General features: G+C 30.4%; 1 protein-coding gene across 1 annotated transcript; it reads left to right on the top strand.

Moving 5' to 3' along the window:
• The first annotated feature begins 4,342 nt into the window (after positions 1-4,342).
• Positions 4,343-6,979, top strand: LOC145572519 (11S globulin seed storage protein Ana o 2.0101-like). The gene is made up of 3 exons (XM_081631488.1): positions 4,343-4,720; positions 5,560-6,280; positions 6,725-6,979. Exons 1-3 carry the CDS (start codon positions 4,516-4,518, stop codon positions 6,876-6,878), a joined length of 1,080 nt encoding a protein of 359 aa, XP_081487614.1. The 5' UTR covers positions 4,343-4,515; the 3' UTR covers positions 6,879-6,979.
• Positions 6,980-20,478: the final 13,499 nt, after the last annotated feature.

Here is a 20,478-nt window from a genome sequence, read left to right as displayed (position 1 = left end):
AAAAGGAACGGTAAAAAGAGAATGCCAAGGCCAACAAGCGTGAAAAGAGTCACTTGTGACTTGGTACCTTGAACAAGTACCATTTGTTGATCAATATAATTTATTATTTATTATAATTTCCCTATCTACAATATAGTGAAAGTGTTTAAATTGTCAATACATTTTAATATCTATTGTTCATTACCATATTAAGAATTGACATGTGTATATGTGGAAATAAACACACAATAATATTCAAAGGGTTTATTGTCCATACCTTTAATGGTAGATTATTGGTTGGTGTAAAATCCCTTTCTAATTAGCTCCAAATAATAGTCGTTTTATTCAAGTTGTCTCATATGATGAGTTTATGTTGTATGTCTACTACTAGCAATAATGGTGATTGCGTATTAAAATGTATATATTTTCATTTTCATACATATAATAATAATTATAAAACCATGATATTAATAAAAGAAAATTTAACAAGATCTCACGTAAAAATATTGGTCATGTTTGATAATTAGCTTTTGATTGGCTTTTTGATTGACTTTTGGCTTTTTGTTTTGGTCAAATAGCCAAAAAACGTGTTAAGTATACGGCTCTTTAGGTAGTTGAAAAGACAGCTTTTTCGCCAAAACCAAAAGGCTAGCTTTTTGGTTCTGGCTTTTCATTAATTTAATTACCTTATAGATTAACCATATGTCAAAATTTTAAAAATTTGTTCCAAAAAACGAAAATGTCCTAAAATAAAAATAAAGGGATGAAGGAAATATTAATTATAGGCATCATGGCCAACTTTAGGGGTGATCCACCTGAAATGGGCCTACAGCCTACATAACAATGATACGATTGCCTTTCGAATTAATTAATTCTAGACAATTTCACTATTGCAATGAGAAAAAAGAGTTCATTTAATCCAGTTTTCTACAAGGTAAAGAAATGAAAAAAATACTCTCGTTAAAGCTAGAATAAAGTTTGGAAAAAAAAAAAAAAAAAAAAAAAAAAAAAAAAACCTACGTAGAACAAAGTTTGGAAAAGTGATCAATACAGAAATTTTTTAAATCTTGTACAATGTCTTTAAAGAGTTTATTGTAAGCGTTGTTCAGAGTTAGGATATGCTTAACATGATTCATTAGGAATTTGATTGAGCATTAAATTTAATATGAGTAATTTTTATTACCCCTACGGTTCATAATGATTGACAATTTGACATACTTTATTATTCGGATAATATACTACAAGAGGGGGGTGAATTGTAGACTTGTAGACTGTAGTATGTTTCTTAGTGTTTAGTTTTCTAATAATATAAAATGGATTGCTATAAGGAACTTATAATTAGACAATGCAAAACTGATTTTACGAGGAAACCTTCCTAGGTCCAACTAGAAGTAAAACCTCGATTTCACAATTGAAGTAAAAATGGAGGAAAAGTAAATAAAGAAAGAGAGAGGTACTTAGGGAGGGAGTTAATTAGAGGAGAAACCATAGGAGCGGGGCCCCACAAATGGAATAATTGGACGGAATTCGTTAACGGATAGTGCTAGACAAACGTTTGCTATCTTATCTTATAGATAGTTGTTCACTAATATAAAAAAACGGGTAATTGTTCACAAAAAAACCTATCTTTAGGATAATTCTTCACAAAATTTCCTTAGATTGATATACTTAGGGCTTGTTCTGATTTATTGAATTGAGCTGAGCTGAACTGAACTGAATTGAGTTAAGCTGAACTGAATTGTTTATGAAAGAAGGAAATTAGGAACTGAACTGAAATTAAGCTGAAGAGAATAGGTCCTTACTTAGTTACTTATAGGTAAAACAAAGACAATGCTCAACCAAGCTAGAAATTCTTATTAAGTAGAAGAAATAAAAATCAAATAAAATATTTAATGCAAGCTTAGGTATAACCATTGACGAATATTGTAGCTTAAAAGTTCTGTAACTTAGAAATTTGATGTAGCGAGCCAATGAAACAATGATTCCTTGTTGCGTACCTTTGGAGCTAGTTGCTTAAGAAGAAATAGAGGAAATATTCATATCAATATTTATTAATTATTTTATTATTATTTTTAATAAATATGTTAGTACTCCATTATTTATTAAGGGCAATGTTAGCTATAAGTGTTAAGGATAAGAATTTAATATCTTTTCTAATTTGGTACCCCCTTCGTCCTCAAAATTTCGACTTTTTTGGGTTGATTTCGCGGTTATTAAGAAACTTAAATAAAAACATATTGGAAAGATAAAATTTACATAGGGTTTGTAAAAAAGTAGAGGGATAAAGTATTAAAAATACATGAAAGAACAAAACTTTATATGGGGATGCTAATCTTGCACAAATATTGTTGTAAATTGGTGGGTATTTTAATGTAAATGGGTCAATCATTTTGGGACTAAAATTAGGCCAAAAGGGTCGAAATTTTAGAGACGGGAGAGTAGTAATTTAGGAAAAACACGTGTAAATCAATGTAATTAATATATATATATATATATATATATATATATATATATATATATATATATATATATATATATATATATATATATATATATATATATATATATATATATATATATTCCATTTTTAGCTCCTTATATGTAATCTAAGAGAGTAAATTTAATATGTGGAAATAAACACAAAATAATATTCAAAGGTTTTTATTATTCATAAATTTATTTATTTATTTTTAAAGGTAAGGAGAAAGACCCTAACCGTACCTCAACCCTCACGGTTTTTTTTAGTTTGGTAATTGAGGGTCAGACACTTTGAGAGTGAGGGGGAAGGATAAGAGATCCCTACTCTCAAAGTGTCTCTAGTGGAAATTGAAACCCCAACCTTAAAGTTAGAAGGTGACAATCTTATCACTATACCAAGCTTAGTTTGATATTGTTCATACCTTTATTGGTAGATTACTTGGTTTGTGTATTACCCCTTTCTAATTAGCTCCAAATATTAATCGTTTAATTCATGTTAGTTTGTCTCATATGATGATATTACGTTGTATTGTCTACTTCTAGCAAGTAGCAACTACGGTGATTGCAATTGGTGCTCTCGTTTTTACTCCCTGTCTCGGTCTCTCCTTGTTTCTTTGTGTGCGACTGTGCGCAATGCGCGAAATGTTAGGTAGGCCGTTAATTTATTAAGGATATAGACTAACAAAGTAATACTTCATTTTCATTTGCACCAAGCTTTATCAAGGAGTATGTTTCATATAAAGACCCCTATAAAAATAAAATAACAAGGGAAAATAAGTAAATTTCAAACAAAAGAAAGCAAGAAAAGTAGTATAAGTTCTAGTAATAAGGTTAGTGAGAGATATCAAAGTTTTGACTTAGGCCCAATTCACTTCATCTTATTTTTGTTGAGCTGAATTATTTTTATTGAACTGATATTATTTTTGCTGAATTTAAATTATTTTTACCGAACTTGATCAATTTTACTAAACTAAATTATTTTTGCTAAACTGAAATTATTTTTACTTATTTTCTAATATGTATATATTTTTTTAAAGTTACTGATTTTTACTGAACTGAAATTATTTTTATTAAACAAAATTAATTTTATTAAACTAAACTTATTTTTAATGAACTAAAATTAATTTTACGGATGATAAATTATTTTTACAAAAAATTATTTTTTTAATATAAAGTAAATAGGGCCATACAAATATACAATTAGAAAATAAGTTCAAGATGTTAAAATATGCTTTGAATCAATTAGCTACTTCGAAGTTCAAACAACTATCACGGATTCTTGTTGCACATTCAGTGCATCGGGGTCCAATAGCAACGTGCCCTGGTTTTGACTTACATTTCTTTATTGTTATGACCGATACAATTTTTGTATTTGGGCCTATATTATGCTTTATGTTTAGGATTATTTGTATATTTTCTAAGGTTCCAAATTATCACCACCTTTCCTCCATTTTTTCTAAGTTGGTTTAGGCCTGTCCAAAGTACCCATTGACCTGATCCACTTAAGCCCAATAAAAGGTGACCCTCTTTTAACCTGCCCATTATCAACTCCATCCACCCAATAACAAGCCGTTCACGAACATTAATACATGTAGAACAATAATTACATTTGTCTAGCTGACTTACATACCGAGCTCTAGACTTCATATTTTCAAATATGAATCTCGCATTTCTTTTCTTTTTCAATCAAGCTAGAATCGTATCCATTTTGCTCTAAATTGTCATCCCTACCTTAACATATAAATTTATTTTCGCTCTCTTTACACCAAAAAGAAAGTAAAGCTAAGCATTTTCGCTCCGTAATCAATTCATAAATCACAAGATTAGTGTGCTATGTTACACCTATACTCCCACCACATTCTGTTACAAACATAAATTCTCATGGTCATAAGACTAATAACAATAACTACCTATAAATAAAATCCATCCCCCAAAATCAGCTATACCATACCATTTCATTCAATTGTAATATCACTTCACCTTCTTTAATCAAACATTATAATCTTTTTCATTGCATCTCAAATTCAGAATTAAAAAAAATTAAAAAATAAGTAAAAAATGGAGAAAATGGAAATTGATCTTACACCCCAATTAGCAGCAAAAGTTCATGGTGGAACAGGAGGTACATACTATGCATGGTGTGACTCAGAACTTCCTATGTTACGCGAGGGTAACATTGGCGCTTCGAAACTTGCTCTTCAGAAATTTGGGTTTTCTCTTCCTGCTTATTCTGATTCTTCCAGAGTTGCCTATGTTCTTCAGGGTACCCTTCATTTTCTTTGATTTTTTATTTTATTTATTGATTTTATTGTTGGTTTTTGTGTGAATTATGGCAAGATTATAAATACCCGGATGTTAATTTTGATGATCATGTGATATATTTATGATATAATTGATTGTTGATGGTTGCTTGATAATATCTTGGTTTTATCATGATTTTGTTGTAGGTTATAGTTGTCATTTGATTTGGTTAAGTAGTTTTGGAATTTGGTATTTTGATTCTGTTCATAATTTTCTTGGTTTTGTTGGATTGAATATGAGTAATTTGTTTGGATTACGTTTAAATTTTACGTTTAGTTTGGTAGTGCAATCTTGGAATTCCATTATTAATGTTGATTCTATTATAACAATATGCCCCACAAAATTTGGTTTTGATTTTGTTTTCAATGAATTTACATAAGAATATGAGAAGCTTTGCGTTGAGTTGCTATAGGATGAATTTGATCAAATTTACTTAAAGTTGCTCAATCTAATTGTATGACATTTGACAAGCATTGGATGAGTATGATATGGGGGTGTATAACATTTATCAAGTGCTATCATTATTATAGATTGATTTATATTCCATTGTAGCGGCCCCACTTCTAAGATTAAGGCTTTGATTGATTGATTGATTTGTATTCCATTGTTCAACAATGAGGGCATTTGGTTTCGATGTTGGTTGCATCTGGCTTTGACAATATAATGCCTTTTTTTTTTTTTTTTTTTTTTTGGTGAAAACAATATAATGTTAGAATATGGAATAAAAGAATTTGTATCGAGATACTAAGCATTATTAATGTTTGCACCCAAAATCGTTGTGTAATTTTAATTTTTTATCAGGCAGCGGAATATGTGGGATTGTCCTTCCAGAAAAGGAAGAGAAAGTAATTCCAATCAAGAAAGGAGATGCAATAGCCCTCCCCTTTGGCGTAGTCTCTTGGTTGTACAACAAAGAAGATACAGAATTAGTGATCTTGTTTCTTGGTGACACCTCGAAAGCCCACAAAGCAGGCCGATTCACAGACTTTTTCTTGACAGGCTCAAATGGCATCTTCACTGGATTTAGTACGGAGTTTGTAGGCCGAGCATGGGACTTGGACGAAAAAACAGTGAACTCCCTTGTAGGAAATCAACCCGGGAGTGGGATCGTGCAGCTTGATGGATCAGCCAAAATGCCTGAACCTAAGAATGAGAATAGGAGGGGCATGGTGTTGAACTGTGAGGAAGCACCTTTTGATGTGGATATTAAGAATGGTGGGAGAGTAGTGGTTTTGAACACCAAGAATTTGCCCTTGGTTGGAGAGGTTGGACTTGGGGCTGATCTCGTGAGGTTGGATGGTAGTGCAATGTGCTCCCCTGGCTTTTCCTGTGACTCTGCCCTTCAGGTCACCTACATTGTTCGGGGAAGTGGCCGAGTTCAAGTTGTGGGTATTGATGGAAGAAGGGTGCTGGAAACTACTGTGAAGGCAGGGCAGTTGTTTATAGTTCCAAAGTTCTTTGTCGTCTCCAAGATTGCTGATCCTTCGGGGATGGAGTGGTTCTCTATCATTACTACACCCAAGTAAGCCTTTCACTTTATGTTTCTTGCCCTTGAAATCTTTTAGATCGTGCTCTGATCTCTGATCAGCATCTTCTGATGTGCTCTAAATTTCCTGACACGTTATATTATGCTTGTTTATCTGAACAATCCATAATTTAGGTCCCTAACAAGATGTTACTTATTCGTCTTCTTGACCGAGCACCATAACCATGACCAAAAATGACAATGACTTACTAGCAACTGAGCACATCTACAATACATTTCAGTGCTGCTGATGAAACTCATACTAGTTCTTAGTATATATTGGTTGCCTAATTTGTTTAGCTTAACTTCCTTAAACAAACTCACTTCTTCCTTATTAGTGATGCTGGCATAAAATTTGAAAGATAAACTATTCAATTCTTTTGTTTAAAGGCTTTTTTCAACTGGATTTATCTTAAATGATTTGTGTTGTGGTGTTTTCAGCCCAATATTCACGCACTTAGCCGGAAAGACCTCAGCATGGAAAGCACTATCCCCTGAAGTACTGCAGGCAGCCTTCAACGTGAGCCCAGAGATAGAGAATCAGTTCAGATCAAAGAGGACTTCGGATGCAATCTTTTTCCCCCCACCTAACTGAGCAGATCAAATCACCGATTTCTTCATTGCTTCAAGTTGTCCGATTTAGTATGACCTTTGATCTGTCTCGTCTAGCACCATCTTACTGAACTAACTAATGTTTCAATTCTGTCTTAGCCTTTGTTTGTGCCATCAGTGCAATGACTTCTTCTAAGAAGAAAATTTTGAAATTTGTAATAGAGGATGGCTTTTGTTGCCATCAGAAGAGACTAGTATGTAACTAGTACTAAACGCTAGCTTTCAAACTGATGCATGATGCTATGAATGAATCATGAGATAATAAATTTTGTTATAATAAATTTGATTATGGAATATCTCCTAATTAAGGGTGTTCCATTTTCTTCCTAACTATATGAATGGTCAGGTGAATTTAAAATCTTTGGTAAGCTTGGGTGAAGGGTTGAATTTGGCTCGATACTTGCTTCCTGACCTGTATGGCTGTATACATATGCGTGTCCGGGGTGAGTCCAGTAAAGAACCTCTGCATTTGTTATCGGAATGTCAAGATAATAACCATTTTATATTTTGGAATGTTTAAACTATTGTCTCGTTTTTTTAGATACTAAAAGTTCCTATAATACCGTCATTGAAACTAGTAAGGGTGTGCGCGTCACAACTATTGTAAAGGTTGGGATATGAAGTTAGCACTGGGCTGAAGGTAGGTGAAGGTGATATGCTACATGTAAAATTTAAAAAATAAAAAATAAATAATAATAATAATAATAATAATAATAATAATAATAATAATAATAATAATAATAATAATAATAATAATAATAATAATAATAATAATAATAATAATAATAATAATAATAATAATAATAATAATAATAATAATAATAATAATAATAATAATATGGAGCCTGCAGATGTGTTGCTTTATTATTGGGATAGAGATTTTGATGTGTGTGTTGACTTGACGGGGTCTTCTCCTTTGACACAATCAGGATTGTCTGACTTTGTTGCTGGTCGTGTTGTATCGGTTGTTGCTCAGCGGAAACGGGACAAATATGAGGCGCGTTGCTGGGCTATTGGTTATGGTTTTCTTTGGGGCTTGTGCAATTGCTCACATCTTCAGCAGAATCGAGTTCGCTATAGCTAAAGGAGTGGGGGCCTAAATTGTATCTCGACTCTCTACTAATTTCTTGTAAATTGATTGACTTTGTAGGTTTTTAATAATAATAATAATAATAATAATAATAATAATAATAATAATAATAATAATAATAATAATAATAATAATAATAATAATTTGTTTCAATAATAATAAAAATAATAATAATAATAATAAAAAATAAATAAATAAATAATAATAATAATAATAATAATAATAATAATAATAATAATAATAATAATAATAAGGGTAATGATATATGTAGCCCTTAAGGCTATATATAAGCATTTATTATACTTACTAAAATAGAATTAAGTTGGGAATTCATCACAAAATCACGCGCAGATTGGTATAATTAATGTTACTTTATTTTCAATATTTCTTTTTTTAGCTTCTTATAGCCCTTATGGCTATGTATCATTTTCTTTATATACTCAGTAGTATGCTTAGTTCACGAGGGCCGCTTTCAAAAAAAAAAAAAAAGAAAAAAGTACATGAGGGCCAGTAGAGGTATTAGAGGTCCTTCACCACGAAATTGGAACCATAATTATCAGGTTATGGACCCAAATCCATTATTCCATTACAGAGTAGTATGGTACATTTTCTTTCCCAAGCAAAATCCCCTAGTACGTGAAAGGTTAGGAGAAATGGCCGATTCGGCTATTTCGAGTTAAGTATACAACAAGGGACTCAATTCTTGCAAAATGTGGGGAAAGGGGACTCTATTTATTTTACAGAGGAAAAAGGGAGTGGGCTAGAATGGATTTGGGTTTTCGGTGGGTTTTAATTAAATAAGGGAAAGAATTGAGTCCCCTTGGTTAAACAATTGAGTCCCTTTGGTTTAATTGTGTTTTTTTTATTAAAAATAAAATATTTTTTTTTTAGATTAAAAAAATAAAATATTTTAAATTAAGACCAATAAAAAATAAAGTCCTTTCCTCTTTTTGAAACAAAAATAAGGCATAGAATTACAAAACTTTCCGAATGTTTGTTTTCTTTACATCTTCATTACATCCTCGACCTTCCAACTCCACATTTCTCTTTAAAATCACAACCATCTCATAAGATAAACTTGACTCACGTGGATTGTCAACCCACCTACCACCTAGAGGTGATCAATATAAGTCTGATTTGAGCTTGGATCGATCCGGCTCGAAAATAGGGCGTGTTTTGGTAAGCCTTAAAACATATTTTTTTGTTACAAACCCGATTCCAGCCTGGAAAAACTCGACAAGTCTGCTACTTTTTTATGGGTTTGGCCTGGGCACGAGAAATTTTGTCAAGACCCGGTCCGATTTTGATCACCTCTACTACCAACTTTATAATCACACAATCAAACAAATGCAAGACAAATAAGCTGCAATAAACCAGAGATGAAGAGCATGCTTTGGATTTTTTTTGTTATTATTATTATTATTGAAAGAATTTTTTTTTTTTTTGGACAACAAACATTAAAAAAAAAAAAATTCAAGAACAAAACTTTTGCATTGTTATTGCACTTTCTTAATTTCGAACAATTATATTTTTAAACCAATCAGCAGTAATGATTAATGAAGGAATTGAATTTCTCTGGTTTAATCAAGGCAATAATGAGGGGACTCAATTCTTTACAAGGGACTTAATTCTTCTTGGGTTAAAGGTGAGTTAAGTCACCTGAAAATACCCCCTACCGCTAGAGATTTAACTCCAATCCCCTTTTTCTCTGTAAAATAAATAGAGTCCTCTTTCCCTACATTTTGCAAGAGTTGAGTCCTCTGTTTTCTACTTAACTCGGCTATTTCATAACAGCTTCTAGCTTCTTTACAAAAATGTACTAATAGTATGTAAAACACTCAAATTTTATTAAGCAGTAATAAAAGCTACATACTCAAAAGCTATTGTCAAACATGTCTGGAGTATTATTTATTCACTATAAACAACTTTTTTTTCCTTGTTCGTAGTGTTTATGCATGGTTTATTGTGTAAGGTGCAATACGAAAGCACATTAATCTCAAATTACCTTAATGAAATTTCGTAGAAATAGATTAAATAGCTAACTTAATAAAACTGTCGTACTCTACTTTGTTAAGGAGTAATTTTTAAAAAAAATACTTTCATTGGTTTAGTCTCGTGCGTTGCACGGATTAAATCCGTTCAATTTGTTAGTGTCATATACTATTTTGGGCGTTTCAAAAAGATTTATCTATATTGAATATATTCCACTTTTAATTTAGTTTTTATTTCCTATCTTATACATATTAAATTCTGATTGGTTAAATTAATTGATAATATGACTCTAAGTAAAGAAATTATTCCCTTGAATTATGCAATTATGGTTGACGGTTTTCTAAAAATAAATCAAAAATAATTTAAATAAGACAAAACTGTTTATGAATTGTTTTTGACTTTAATGTTAGATTCCAAATATTCTTCTTTTTTTATTTTATGTGATTGATTTCATATGGGACGATCATATTGAAATGGAGGGAGTATTATTTGTTTAAAATAGTTGTCAGTATTTTTTTATTCGAAAAAGTGTAATTATAATCTCATTAATTAATTTTGAAAGACGTATTGTATTTATGTAGTCTGGGAACTTAGGCCCCGTTCACTTCACCTTATTTTTGCTGAACTGAAATTATTTTTACTGAAACAAAATTATATTTGCGGAACTTAAATTATTTTTACTGAACTTAAATTATTTTTACTGAACTTAAATTAATTTTACTGAACTAAAATTATTTTTGCTGAATTGAAATTATTTTTACTAATTTTCTATTATAATTCTTCTTTAAGATAACTGAATTTTACTGAACTGAACTTATTTTTAGTGAACTGAAATTACTTTAACTGAACTAAAATTAATTTTACTGAACTGAACTTACTGAATTGAAATTATTTTTACTTAGTATAATTTTTTTTATGGTGAAGTGAACAGGGCTTTAGGAAGAATTCTTTTACAAAAAATAGAGAAAAAACAAATGATGATGTCAAATTTGGCGGGAAAAAATTTCATAAGAATATGACATGTGTCTCTTAATGATATCAGCATGTTTTATTTTAGTAATAGTTAATAGATACTACACTTTTTTTAGTAAGTTTTGTATGTGGCTAGCCACACGGTGTGGCCACATTGATTAATAAGAACAATCCTAATTTATATATATGAGTAATCTTATTTATTCATAAGAGTAACCTAATTTTGTCCATTAAAGTAACTTCAATTTATTATATAGTAACTAGCCTTTTGGCCCGTGCATTGCACAGGTTATTCCTAGAAAATTGCATTGAGAAATGAGTTAGGAAATATCAATAAGTCATTATGAGGTATAATGTGTAATTGGAAAGAAGATGGGAGGAAAATTTAGAGAAATTTGTGAAAAATGACCTTTTAACTGGTCGACTTTTTGTAAAAGATCATTTTAAGTGAAAAGTTGTGAAAAAGGAACTTTTAAGTTATGTTATGTTTTTAGGGGGTACATGGGTGAGTTTTCTTGGTCGTCTCCCATTGACTTTCACGTGTTAATCACATGAGTTATATATATATATATATATATATATATATATATATATATATATATAAAGTATTTTCACCCCCTAAATTTCCCTCCTTTCTCGAACTACCCCTTTCATTTTTCCCCTTTTCTCTTTCTGTAATTTTGGGGGAAATTGTTTTTTATTTTTTAACTCACCGGACTAACACGTGAAAGTCAATGTCGGAGCTTCGGCATCGACCACCAAGAAAACTCATCCAAGTACCCCCTATAAATATAATACAATTTAAAAGGTCATTTTTCATAGTTTTTCACTTAAAAGATCCTTTTTCACAAATTTCTCTAAAATTAAAGAGAGAAGAGGAAAATGTTGAATTGAATAGGGAAGATGAAGATGAAGGGATGAAGTGTACATGGAAGATAAAGTATAAGTTTAATGGAATAAATAATTAAAGAAAGTGTATGTAAAAAGACATGTGGCACTTTGGTTAGAGAAGAAAATAGAAAAGTGTAATATGATGTGAACATGTGTCTTTCTTGGTTAGAGTTTTTAAATACTAGGTATAGATAGATATCAAGTATTTTAGAAATAAGTAACCCCAATTGTTCATTTGAGTAACCCTTATTTTTTTGTTTTAAAAAATTCAAAGAATGATTTCACTTCTATAAGAGAGTAGCCCCTTTTATCATTTAAGTAACTCACATACGTCAAAGTAACCTCATTTATTCATCATCGTAACCCCTATTACTTATTTAATTGCCTTATTGTGAATTGGCCACACCATGTGGCTAGCCACATATAAGACTTTGTATTTTTTTTTTTTCCAGTAGGAAATGGAAAACAAACACTACATCATTATTATTATTATTATTATTTTTTTTTTTTTTTTTTTTTTTTTGGTGTTTAGAGAGCCACAAGGATATGGGTGAGAATCGATCCCAAAATTTCCTGAAACCGGGAGGAAAGCTCTAATTACTTGAGTTATCCTTCACTCTCAACAAACACTATATTATGACATGAAGAAACTATTATATTTTGAATTAGTATGTGGACGGAAGGTAGTATTTTAAATTAGTATGTAATAGACCTAATAATATATAGCATTATTGGAGCACACTAATATCAACTTGCACGAAGGAAGCAAAGACGACTTGGATTTTTTTTTTTTAATTAATTTTTTTTTTTTTTTTTTTGACAACAAGACTTGGGATATTTGAGTTGAAAGAATTAGTCAATCATTCCACAAAGTTTGACCTTGAACCTTTCACAAAATGACACATTGAGTAGATAGTTGGTTACTTACCTTGGCGCCTTGTTCATATTTTGACTTTCTACTTTAGACCAAAATTTGGTTGTGGTCAAGATATTGTCAGCTATTTATGTTAGTTTATGAGGTATATATGTGGAAATACCGTAATTCACATTTGTGTTATTATTAATCTAATGCCTTGCTAATATAGCACATGTTGAATTAATTTATATAGAACACACGCGTGATCGTGACAAAGTTGTACTTCACCTCAAAGCCACCCTACCTCATCAATTTGAGGAAGTTGGAAATCAAACCTTTTAAATTACGGAGTAGTGCTCTAAATTGGGAGCTTCCACATAATACTACTGTTGGCCTATTCAAAGCACGAATCCTAAAACATGTTTATCTAAAAGATGTTTTTGGTTGAAATGACTCAGTTAAGGGGGCGTTTGGTAGCAAATTAGTAAATGTAAGGGAATGGAAACAAATTAAGAGGGGAAAGGGTAATATATAGTGTTATCCTTACTAGTTGTTTGGTATTACTAAGGAAACGTAAACAATTATAACCAATCCCTTTCCTTTTTTTTGGCATAGATAAGTTGGAAACAAATAGCTTTTCTTTTATTTTTTGTTGTCTTGACTAACTTTTGCTATACATTATACAATGTAGAGCAACACTAATTACCATAATATACATATATATATTTATTTGAACCGATTACCATGATATATCATATGCTAGATATAGGCAAAGTCACTTAAATTATTAATTACAAAAGCATAGAAATTCTAGTATTCTCAAATTAAAAAAAATAATAAAAAAAAGCATTCAAAAACCATTGAAACATTAACTTCAATAACAACTTAGGACAAAACTTTCTACTTCTACTCTTCAAATCTACCTTGTTCTTTCCCTTTACCTTGGCCTCCTTCGCTTTTGTAGAACGTTTTCCGGATTGAGTAGTGGAATCACTTGCGGAAGAATGAATCGTAGAAGCCTTCACTTTTGCCATTTTTGAAGGAGTTGAATGATCATCCTCTATCTTCACGGGACATTTTCCGGATTGACTTGTAGAAGAATAAGTGTCCGAATGAGTAGAATGCACATCATCTTCTTCATCACTCTCGACATTCAATGGTTGCTTATCAGTCTCTTGATCCATATCTTCTATAGCATCAACAAACGACTCACTTGCATCTCCGGTAGCTTTGTCTCTTGCGTATATCTCCGCAAGAGTTTCATAGTGAATGAATGGAACTCCAAACAACCCCTTAGCTTTCTTATGAGTCTTCCATATAAGAGAATACACACATACAGTTCTAGAACCATATAGTCGTATTCTTAGTGCTTTGGTCATGGTCTCTGGAATAGTGAGGGAGCATGGACTGTAAGGTCCATTATGTCAGTCCGATCAGCAGTCATGAAACCTTAACAAAGAGAAGGCTCCTCAGATTGACATAACTTAGGGGTATGGGGATTGGGGGATCTTCTGATTGTTTGCTAAAACTATATGTGTGTGTGTGTGTATGTGTGTGTGTGTGCACCTATTAACATATTTTGGACAAGAAATTATACATTTTATCAGTATGAAACAGGTAGACAGACTGCTCCGATACAGCGATACTTGTACATGACAATGCTACAGCATGATACAGTGAAGTACAAAACCTTGGATTAACTTAGCATGATTCTATATTATTTGGAAACACTCTTATTTATTGTCACAGAAAAAATAGAAACATTCTGATTTTTTATGCTCTACATGTGGAAGAAATAAAGAGATTAGAATTGGTTAGTTCTCTGATTAATACAGATCAGAAAAAAAAAATTTGCATCAGAACAGAATAATAGTTCATATATGACAGAAAAATGCATCAGAGAACAGAATATAAGAACATGAAACATATGTATTTTTGTATCTAATTCAAGTCTAAAACATGAAACATATGTATCTTATAGTTCAGTTCCCACGAGTTACCCATTAATATACACTAGTATCACAAACCATAAATTACCCATCAAAAACCAGCAAAACAATTGCAATCAAGTAACAAATATCAATCACTATATTACTATGCATCACACCATGAAATGACAAACATAAACAACAACCTACATCACATACACATAAGCACATATAACAGTTCGATATCGAAAAGAACACTGCCTTTGAAAACCAAACCAACCAAAATCAAAAACCAAAGCCATTTCAGTAATCAATTTCAAACAACTGCAGCTTTTCTAGCAATTTATACCAGTTCATCTTACTATAACTAATAATCACATGAAATTGAACAAAAATTAATAATCTGGAGCAAAAATTAGAGCAATATACATGAAACAGATAAAAAATGAACAAGAATTGAAACCTAATTTCAGACAAACGAACTATCAAAATGAACAAACGATCAAACAAAACCTAATTTCAGAAACAATAATCAATAAAAAAAAACACGAAATCAAAAGAAATAGAGACCTTGAGAGGAATATCATCCTTGCGAGATATAAAATCATAATACAAACTATCAGAATGAAAAATATACAAATTCAACACATAATCAAAATCTAGGGTTTTTTTCGACAAAAAATTGAGAGATAACAAACCTGAGATTGTGGATTATTGGTGATTTGAAGTAGATAATTGAAAAAAAGTGAGCGAAATTTGGAAAATTGTTGTGAAATTTGGAGAATTGTTGCGAAATTTGGAAATTCTCTGATGAAAAATGTCGAAGGAGATAAGAGAGGAGAGAGAAGAGTTTGGTTTTTTGTGATAGAGCCAAGTAACGTTAATTGTTTCCCCAAGATTTACCCTGGAAACAAAAGGGTGGAAACTATTACCACAAGGTAACGGGTTTTGTTTCTTTACTCGTGAACCAAACGCATTGTAAGGGTAACGAAAAGCTAATTCCGTTTCCACATCTTTAAAATACTCATACCAAACACCCCCTAAATAGATAGAGATTTTTTTTTATTATTATTTATTTTTTTATTTTTCTTTTGCAGTAGTTAGACAGAAATCTAAAACGAGTGATTAATAGCCGTGACAAATTTATCGTCCTATTGCCACTTAATTTATAAAATTGAAAATTAGGATTTAATTATTTCCAGATATCAAACAATGACAGACATGATCGATAATTCTAACAAAACCATTACTACTATGAGCACAACAACGAACCGTTCGTTTGTAGTCATAAACAATGGTCTATTGGATAAGGAAACTATACTTTGCAAAAATCTTAAATATTACTAAAGTAACAACCGCTGACATCATTATTTTTTTCAAATTGTACACATGTCAGCTTCTCATTCTTTTTTTTTCCCGCCTTAACTTTTTTTTTTTCGTTTTAGGTTTTTTTTTTTTTAAAAAAAAAAGTCTAACTATTGATTGCAAAGTAGTTTAATACAGTACATTAAACTTTTTAGTTTTCAATACTTTTTCTTTTAAAAATCTTAAGGAAAACAAATATCAACCTTTTATATATGTGATTACTCCATCTAATAACAAAGTTTGCAAATTTTATTGTAGATATGAATTTTCTTTTGTTTATATTATTTTAATTTTTATAGTTTGGTTTATGTTAATAATATCGTATATAATACAAAGATTTTACATATTTTGACTGACATGTATTTGAAGTTTACACAATTATAAATTCTTTAATTATATCCGTGCATCGCACGGGAGTTAATCTAGTTAATTAATAAGACACTGTTCACTTCACCTTAAAAAAAAATAATATTTAGTAAAAATAATTTCAGTTCATTAAAATTAATTTCAGTTCAACAAAAATAATTTCAGTTCAGTAAAAATCAATAAACTCAAAGAAGAAATATAATAGAAAATTAAAAAAAATAATAATTTTAGTTCAGCAAAAATAATTCCAGTTCAGCAAAAATAATTTCAGTTCAGTAAAAATAATTTTAGTTTAGCTAAATTAAGGTAAAGTGAACGGGGCTAAGATTTATTTTTCTGAATGAGGGTATCTATTTGATAAAGTAGGAAAACTATAATCATATGTATTTTTATAGAAAGGTTCACTAACCTAAGTGTCTGAATAATAATAATAATAATAATAATAATAATAATAATAATAATAATAATAATAATAATAATAATAATAATAATAATAATAATAATAATAATATCTATTTGATTGTGGTCGCGATGTCTGTGTTGATTTGACAGGGTCTTCTCCTTTGACACAGTCAGGGCTATCTGACTTTATTCATGGGCGGGTTGTGGCTGATGCTGCTCATCGGAAGCGGGTTAAGTATGAAGCTCGATGTCAGGCGATTGGATATGGTTTCATTCCCTTCTCCTTTTCTTCGCTTGGGGAATTAAAGAAGGAGGCTATTGCGTTACTGAAGCGGATTCAGAGGTTCTCGACGACGCAAGACATTGGGGCTCGTGCTGCAGCTCATATCTTCACTAGGGTAGGATTTGCTATAGCTAGAGGAGTGGGGGCCCAGATTGTATCTCGGCTTCCCACTAATTTATTGTAGGTTGTATGACTTTTGTTTTTGAGATATAATAATAATAATAATAATAATAATAATAATAATTCACTAACCTTTTTTTGAACGGGAAGGTTACTAACCTAAAGAGGATAGGTATGCAAAATTTTCCCTTGTGTTAGTTGTGTGAGGGATTGAACAACCACCTTAATTAATTGTCACCCAATATATCTTTCACTATCTATTATATTTCCTTATAATTAGAACTTCTTGTTAATTCTTTTTTTTTTTTTTTTTTTTTCAATCACTAGAATACTTTTTAATTTAGAATAACAAGTTTGGAGATCGTTTTTTTTTTATTTAATTTTTAAATTCGAAATATATTTTTCAACAGTTCAGATACACGAAGTACATTAAAAAGTAGACGGATATCACATTAACTGAGCCTTAATAAACTTTTGTGTTTAATCATCACTATTTGTTACTCAAATCAATTACAAGGTACTCTATTTTTCTAAAAATTGACCCATAAATCAATATAAACAATATTCAACCACGCAGATCCTACATTCCTACATTATAAAAATTAAGTTACTCAAATATCTATGAAGTCGTCTCATAGTCAAAATTAACTCTTATAATCTAGGGTAGTGCTTGTCACAAAAAAAAAAAAAAAAAAAAAAAAAAAAAAAAAAAAAAAGAAGGTATATATATAAGCATTTAATATATTTCCTAAAATGGAATTAAGTTAAAATTTTATGACAAAATCACGCGCAGATTGGTGTAGTTAATGTTACTTTATCCTCAATATTTCCTTTTTTTAACTTCTTATTCATAGCCTTTATGGCAATGTTTATCATTTTCCATAAATTTAAAATATACAATCTCAATTTAGAATTTGCTCATCCTTATATTATAAAGTACAAAAGACGTTATTTTGATCAAAAACTTCCAAGTTGGAACATTGAAAGTAATTTATCAATTATCTGTAAAATTGATTGAAGAAAGGGACAATGATGCCATAGTGCCCACAAAAGTAAAGCATGGAATAAAGGCATGCAATAAAAAAATTACTTATATTAATAATGTAAACCACTATTATTACTAAGGGTCTGTTCCGATTTACTGAAAACAATTAAATTTAACTGAACTGATTGAAGCTGAACTGAACTGAATTAAATAGAGTTGAAATAAATTGTTTAATAAGAGAAGGAAATTAGGAACTGAACTGAACTAAAATTAAGCTGAACATAACATCAGACCCTAAGTTACACATATATATACGTGGTTTATTAAAAAAAAAAAAAAAAAAAAAAAAAAAAAAAAAAAAAAAAAAAAAAAAAAAAATTGTTTAACTTTCAGATTAGAATTGTGAAGTTCAAACCCCACTAATGTCACTTTGAGAGTGATCTGCAGACTTTTTACCCTTTTCTCTCACTTTCAAATCATCTAATTTGTAGATAATCAACCAAAAAAATTGTTAGGGTTGAGGCCTGATTATTAGGGTCATTTTCCTTACGTCATTAAAAATTAAAGTATAATTTGGACTAAATAAGCTTATGTGTACATTATGAATAAAATACGCAATTTACATAATTAATAACATTTGATGAATATGCAATCCACATTAATTCCCACAATTTCTTTAAGCAATACTAATTATATTACATTGAATTATTATTGAAATCTTCCAAATATTACTTAATTTTATTAAGCGATGTAATGCTTATCAATTACTAAAGTAAATCCCCAACATTATCCCCTACTACATGTGTCACTCTCTTAGTATAAATTCTCCCGCCCAAACTTTTGTTATTTTTTTTAGTTGTCTTCTAAAAAAGTTTGTTAAAATATAAGAGATAAATTGCACTATAAAAAAATGTCCATATAGAAACGGAATTCTAGCGACGGAATTTAAAAAATCCGTCTCTAAATTAATTTAGTGACGGAATTAAAAAATCCGTCTCTAAATTAATTTAGTGACGGAATTAAAAAATCCGTCTCTAAATTAGAGACGGAATTAAAAAATTTGTCTCTAAATTAGCAACAGAATTGAAAATCCGTCTCTAAATTAGAAACAGATTTTTTTTCCGTTGCTAAATTAGAAACGGATTTTTTTTCTATTGCTGAATCTAGTAACGAATTTATTTTCCGTTGCTGAATTTAGAGACGGTTTTTTTTCCGTTGCCAAGTTAGAGACGTATTTTTTTGTTCCATTGCTAAATTAGAGACAGATTTATTTCTCTGTTGCTAATATGAGCGATGGATTTTTAATTCCGTCTCTAAATAATTTTTTAAACGAATTATGTAAAATATTACATTAGAGACGAATTTAACTTACATAATTTGTCTCTAAACTAGAAACAGATTTTCAAATCCGTCTCTAAACTAGAAACGGAATTTTAAATCTGTCTCCAAACTAGAGATGGATTTGAAAATCTGTTTCTAAGTTAGAGTCAAAATATTTTTTTTCCGTTGCTGATATGAGCGATGGATTTTATTTTCCGTTGCTGAATCTAGTAACGGATTTTTTATCTATTGTTAAAGCTAGCGACAGATTTATGTTTTCCGTTGCTAAATCCAGTGACGGATTTATTTTTTCTGTTGCTAAATCTAGCGACGGATTTATTTTCTGTTGCTAAATTCAGCGATGGATTTTTTTTTCCGTCTCTAAATCCATTTAGCGACAAGGTTTTTACCAACGGAGCGATTTTGTCGATATATCCGTAGCTAACTATATCCAGCTATGGATTTTTTGAAATTAGCAACGGATTTCACCTGTCGCTTAAAGGCCAAATTTTTGTAATGTTGGTTATATATACTTCCTCCGTTTTTATTTAGTTGACACCTTTCTCTTTTCACGCTTGCCAACACACTATTTTGATGATTAATAACTCTAATTCTCGACTTTGTAAAACTATAAAAAGTGGATATTAATAAAATATACATTGAGACGACTTAAACAAGATCCCACTTGACTATGTTTTGTCGTAACTATAAATCACAAATGTTAGTCAAAGTGTAGTTTGTGAATAGTATTAAAGTCAAACGGTGTCAACTAAAAAAAACAGAGGTAGTATATATATATATACTACCTCTGTTTCATTATATATATATATATATATATAATGAAATAGGGAGGGGTAATTTTATTAAATAATAATAGTCATTCGGCACTTACAATCATCCCTTAAGATATGTAAGTTCTCAATATAAAAATTAAACACTTCTAAACTATTGGCATCGTTTTCGAACTGCTATGGTTAATTTATATGTCTTTACATTGTTCTTGACGGAGCTCC

The sequence above is a fragment of the Chenopodium album genome, chromosome 12 (genome assembly GCF_948465745.1).
Source record: "Chenopodium album chromosome 12, dcCheAlbu1.1, whole genome shotgun sequence".
NCBI classification, from domain to species: Eukaryota; Viridiplantae; Streptophyta; class Magnoliopsida; order Caryophyllales; family Amaranthaceae; genus Chenopodium; species Chenopodium album.
Note: the sequence above shows the minus strand (reverse complement) of the source record. Positions and strands in the feature narration are given on the sequence as shown.

What these genes read in the sequence shown, in the direction of transcription:
- LOC145572519 (XM_081631488.1), top strand. Translation starts at nt 4,516, where the DNA reads ATGGAGAAAATGGAAATTGATCTTACACCCCAATTAGCAGCAAAAGTT. An exon ending in AGTTGCCTATGTTCTTCAGG is followed by an intron (nt 4,721 to 5,559) that starts GTACCCTTCATT and finishes ATTTTTTATCAG; the next exon opens with GCAGCGGAATATGTGGGATT. An exon ending in TCTATCATTACTACACCCAA is followed by an intron (nt 6,281 to 6,724) that starts GTAAGCCTTTCA and finishes TGGTGTTTTCAG; the next exon opens with CCCAATATTCACGCACTTAG.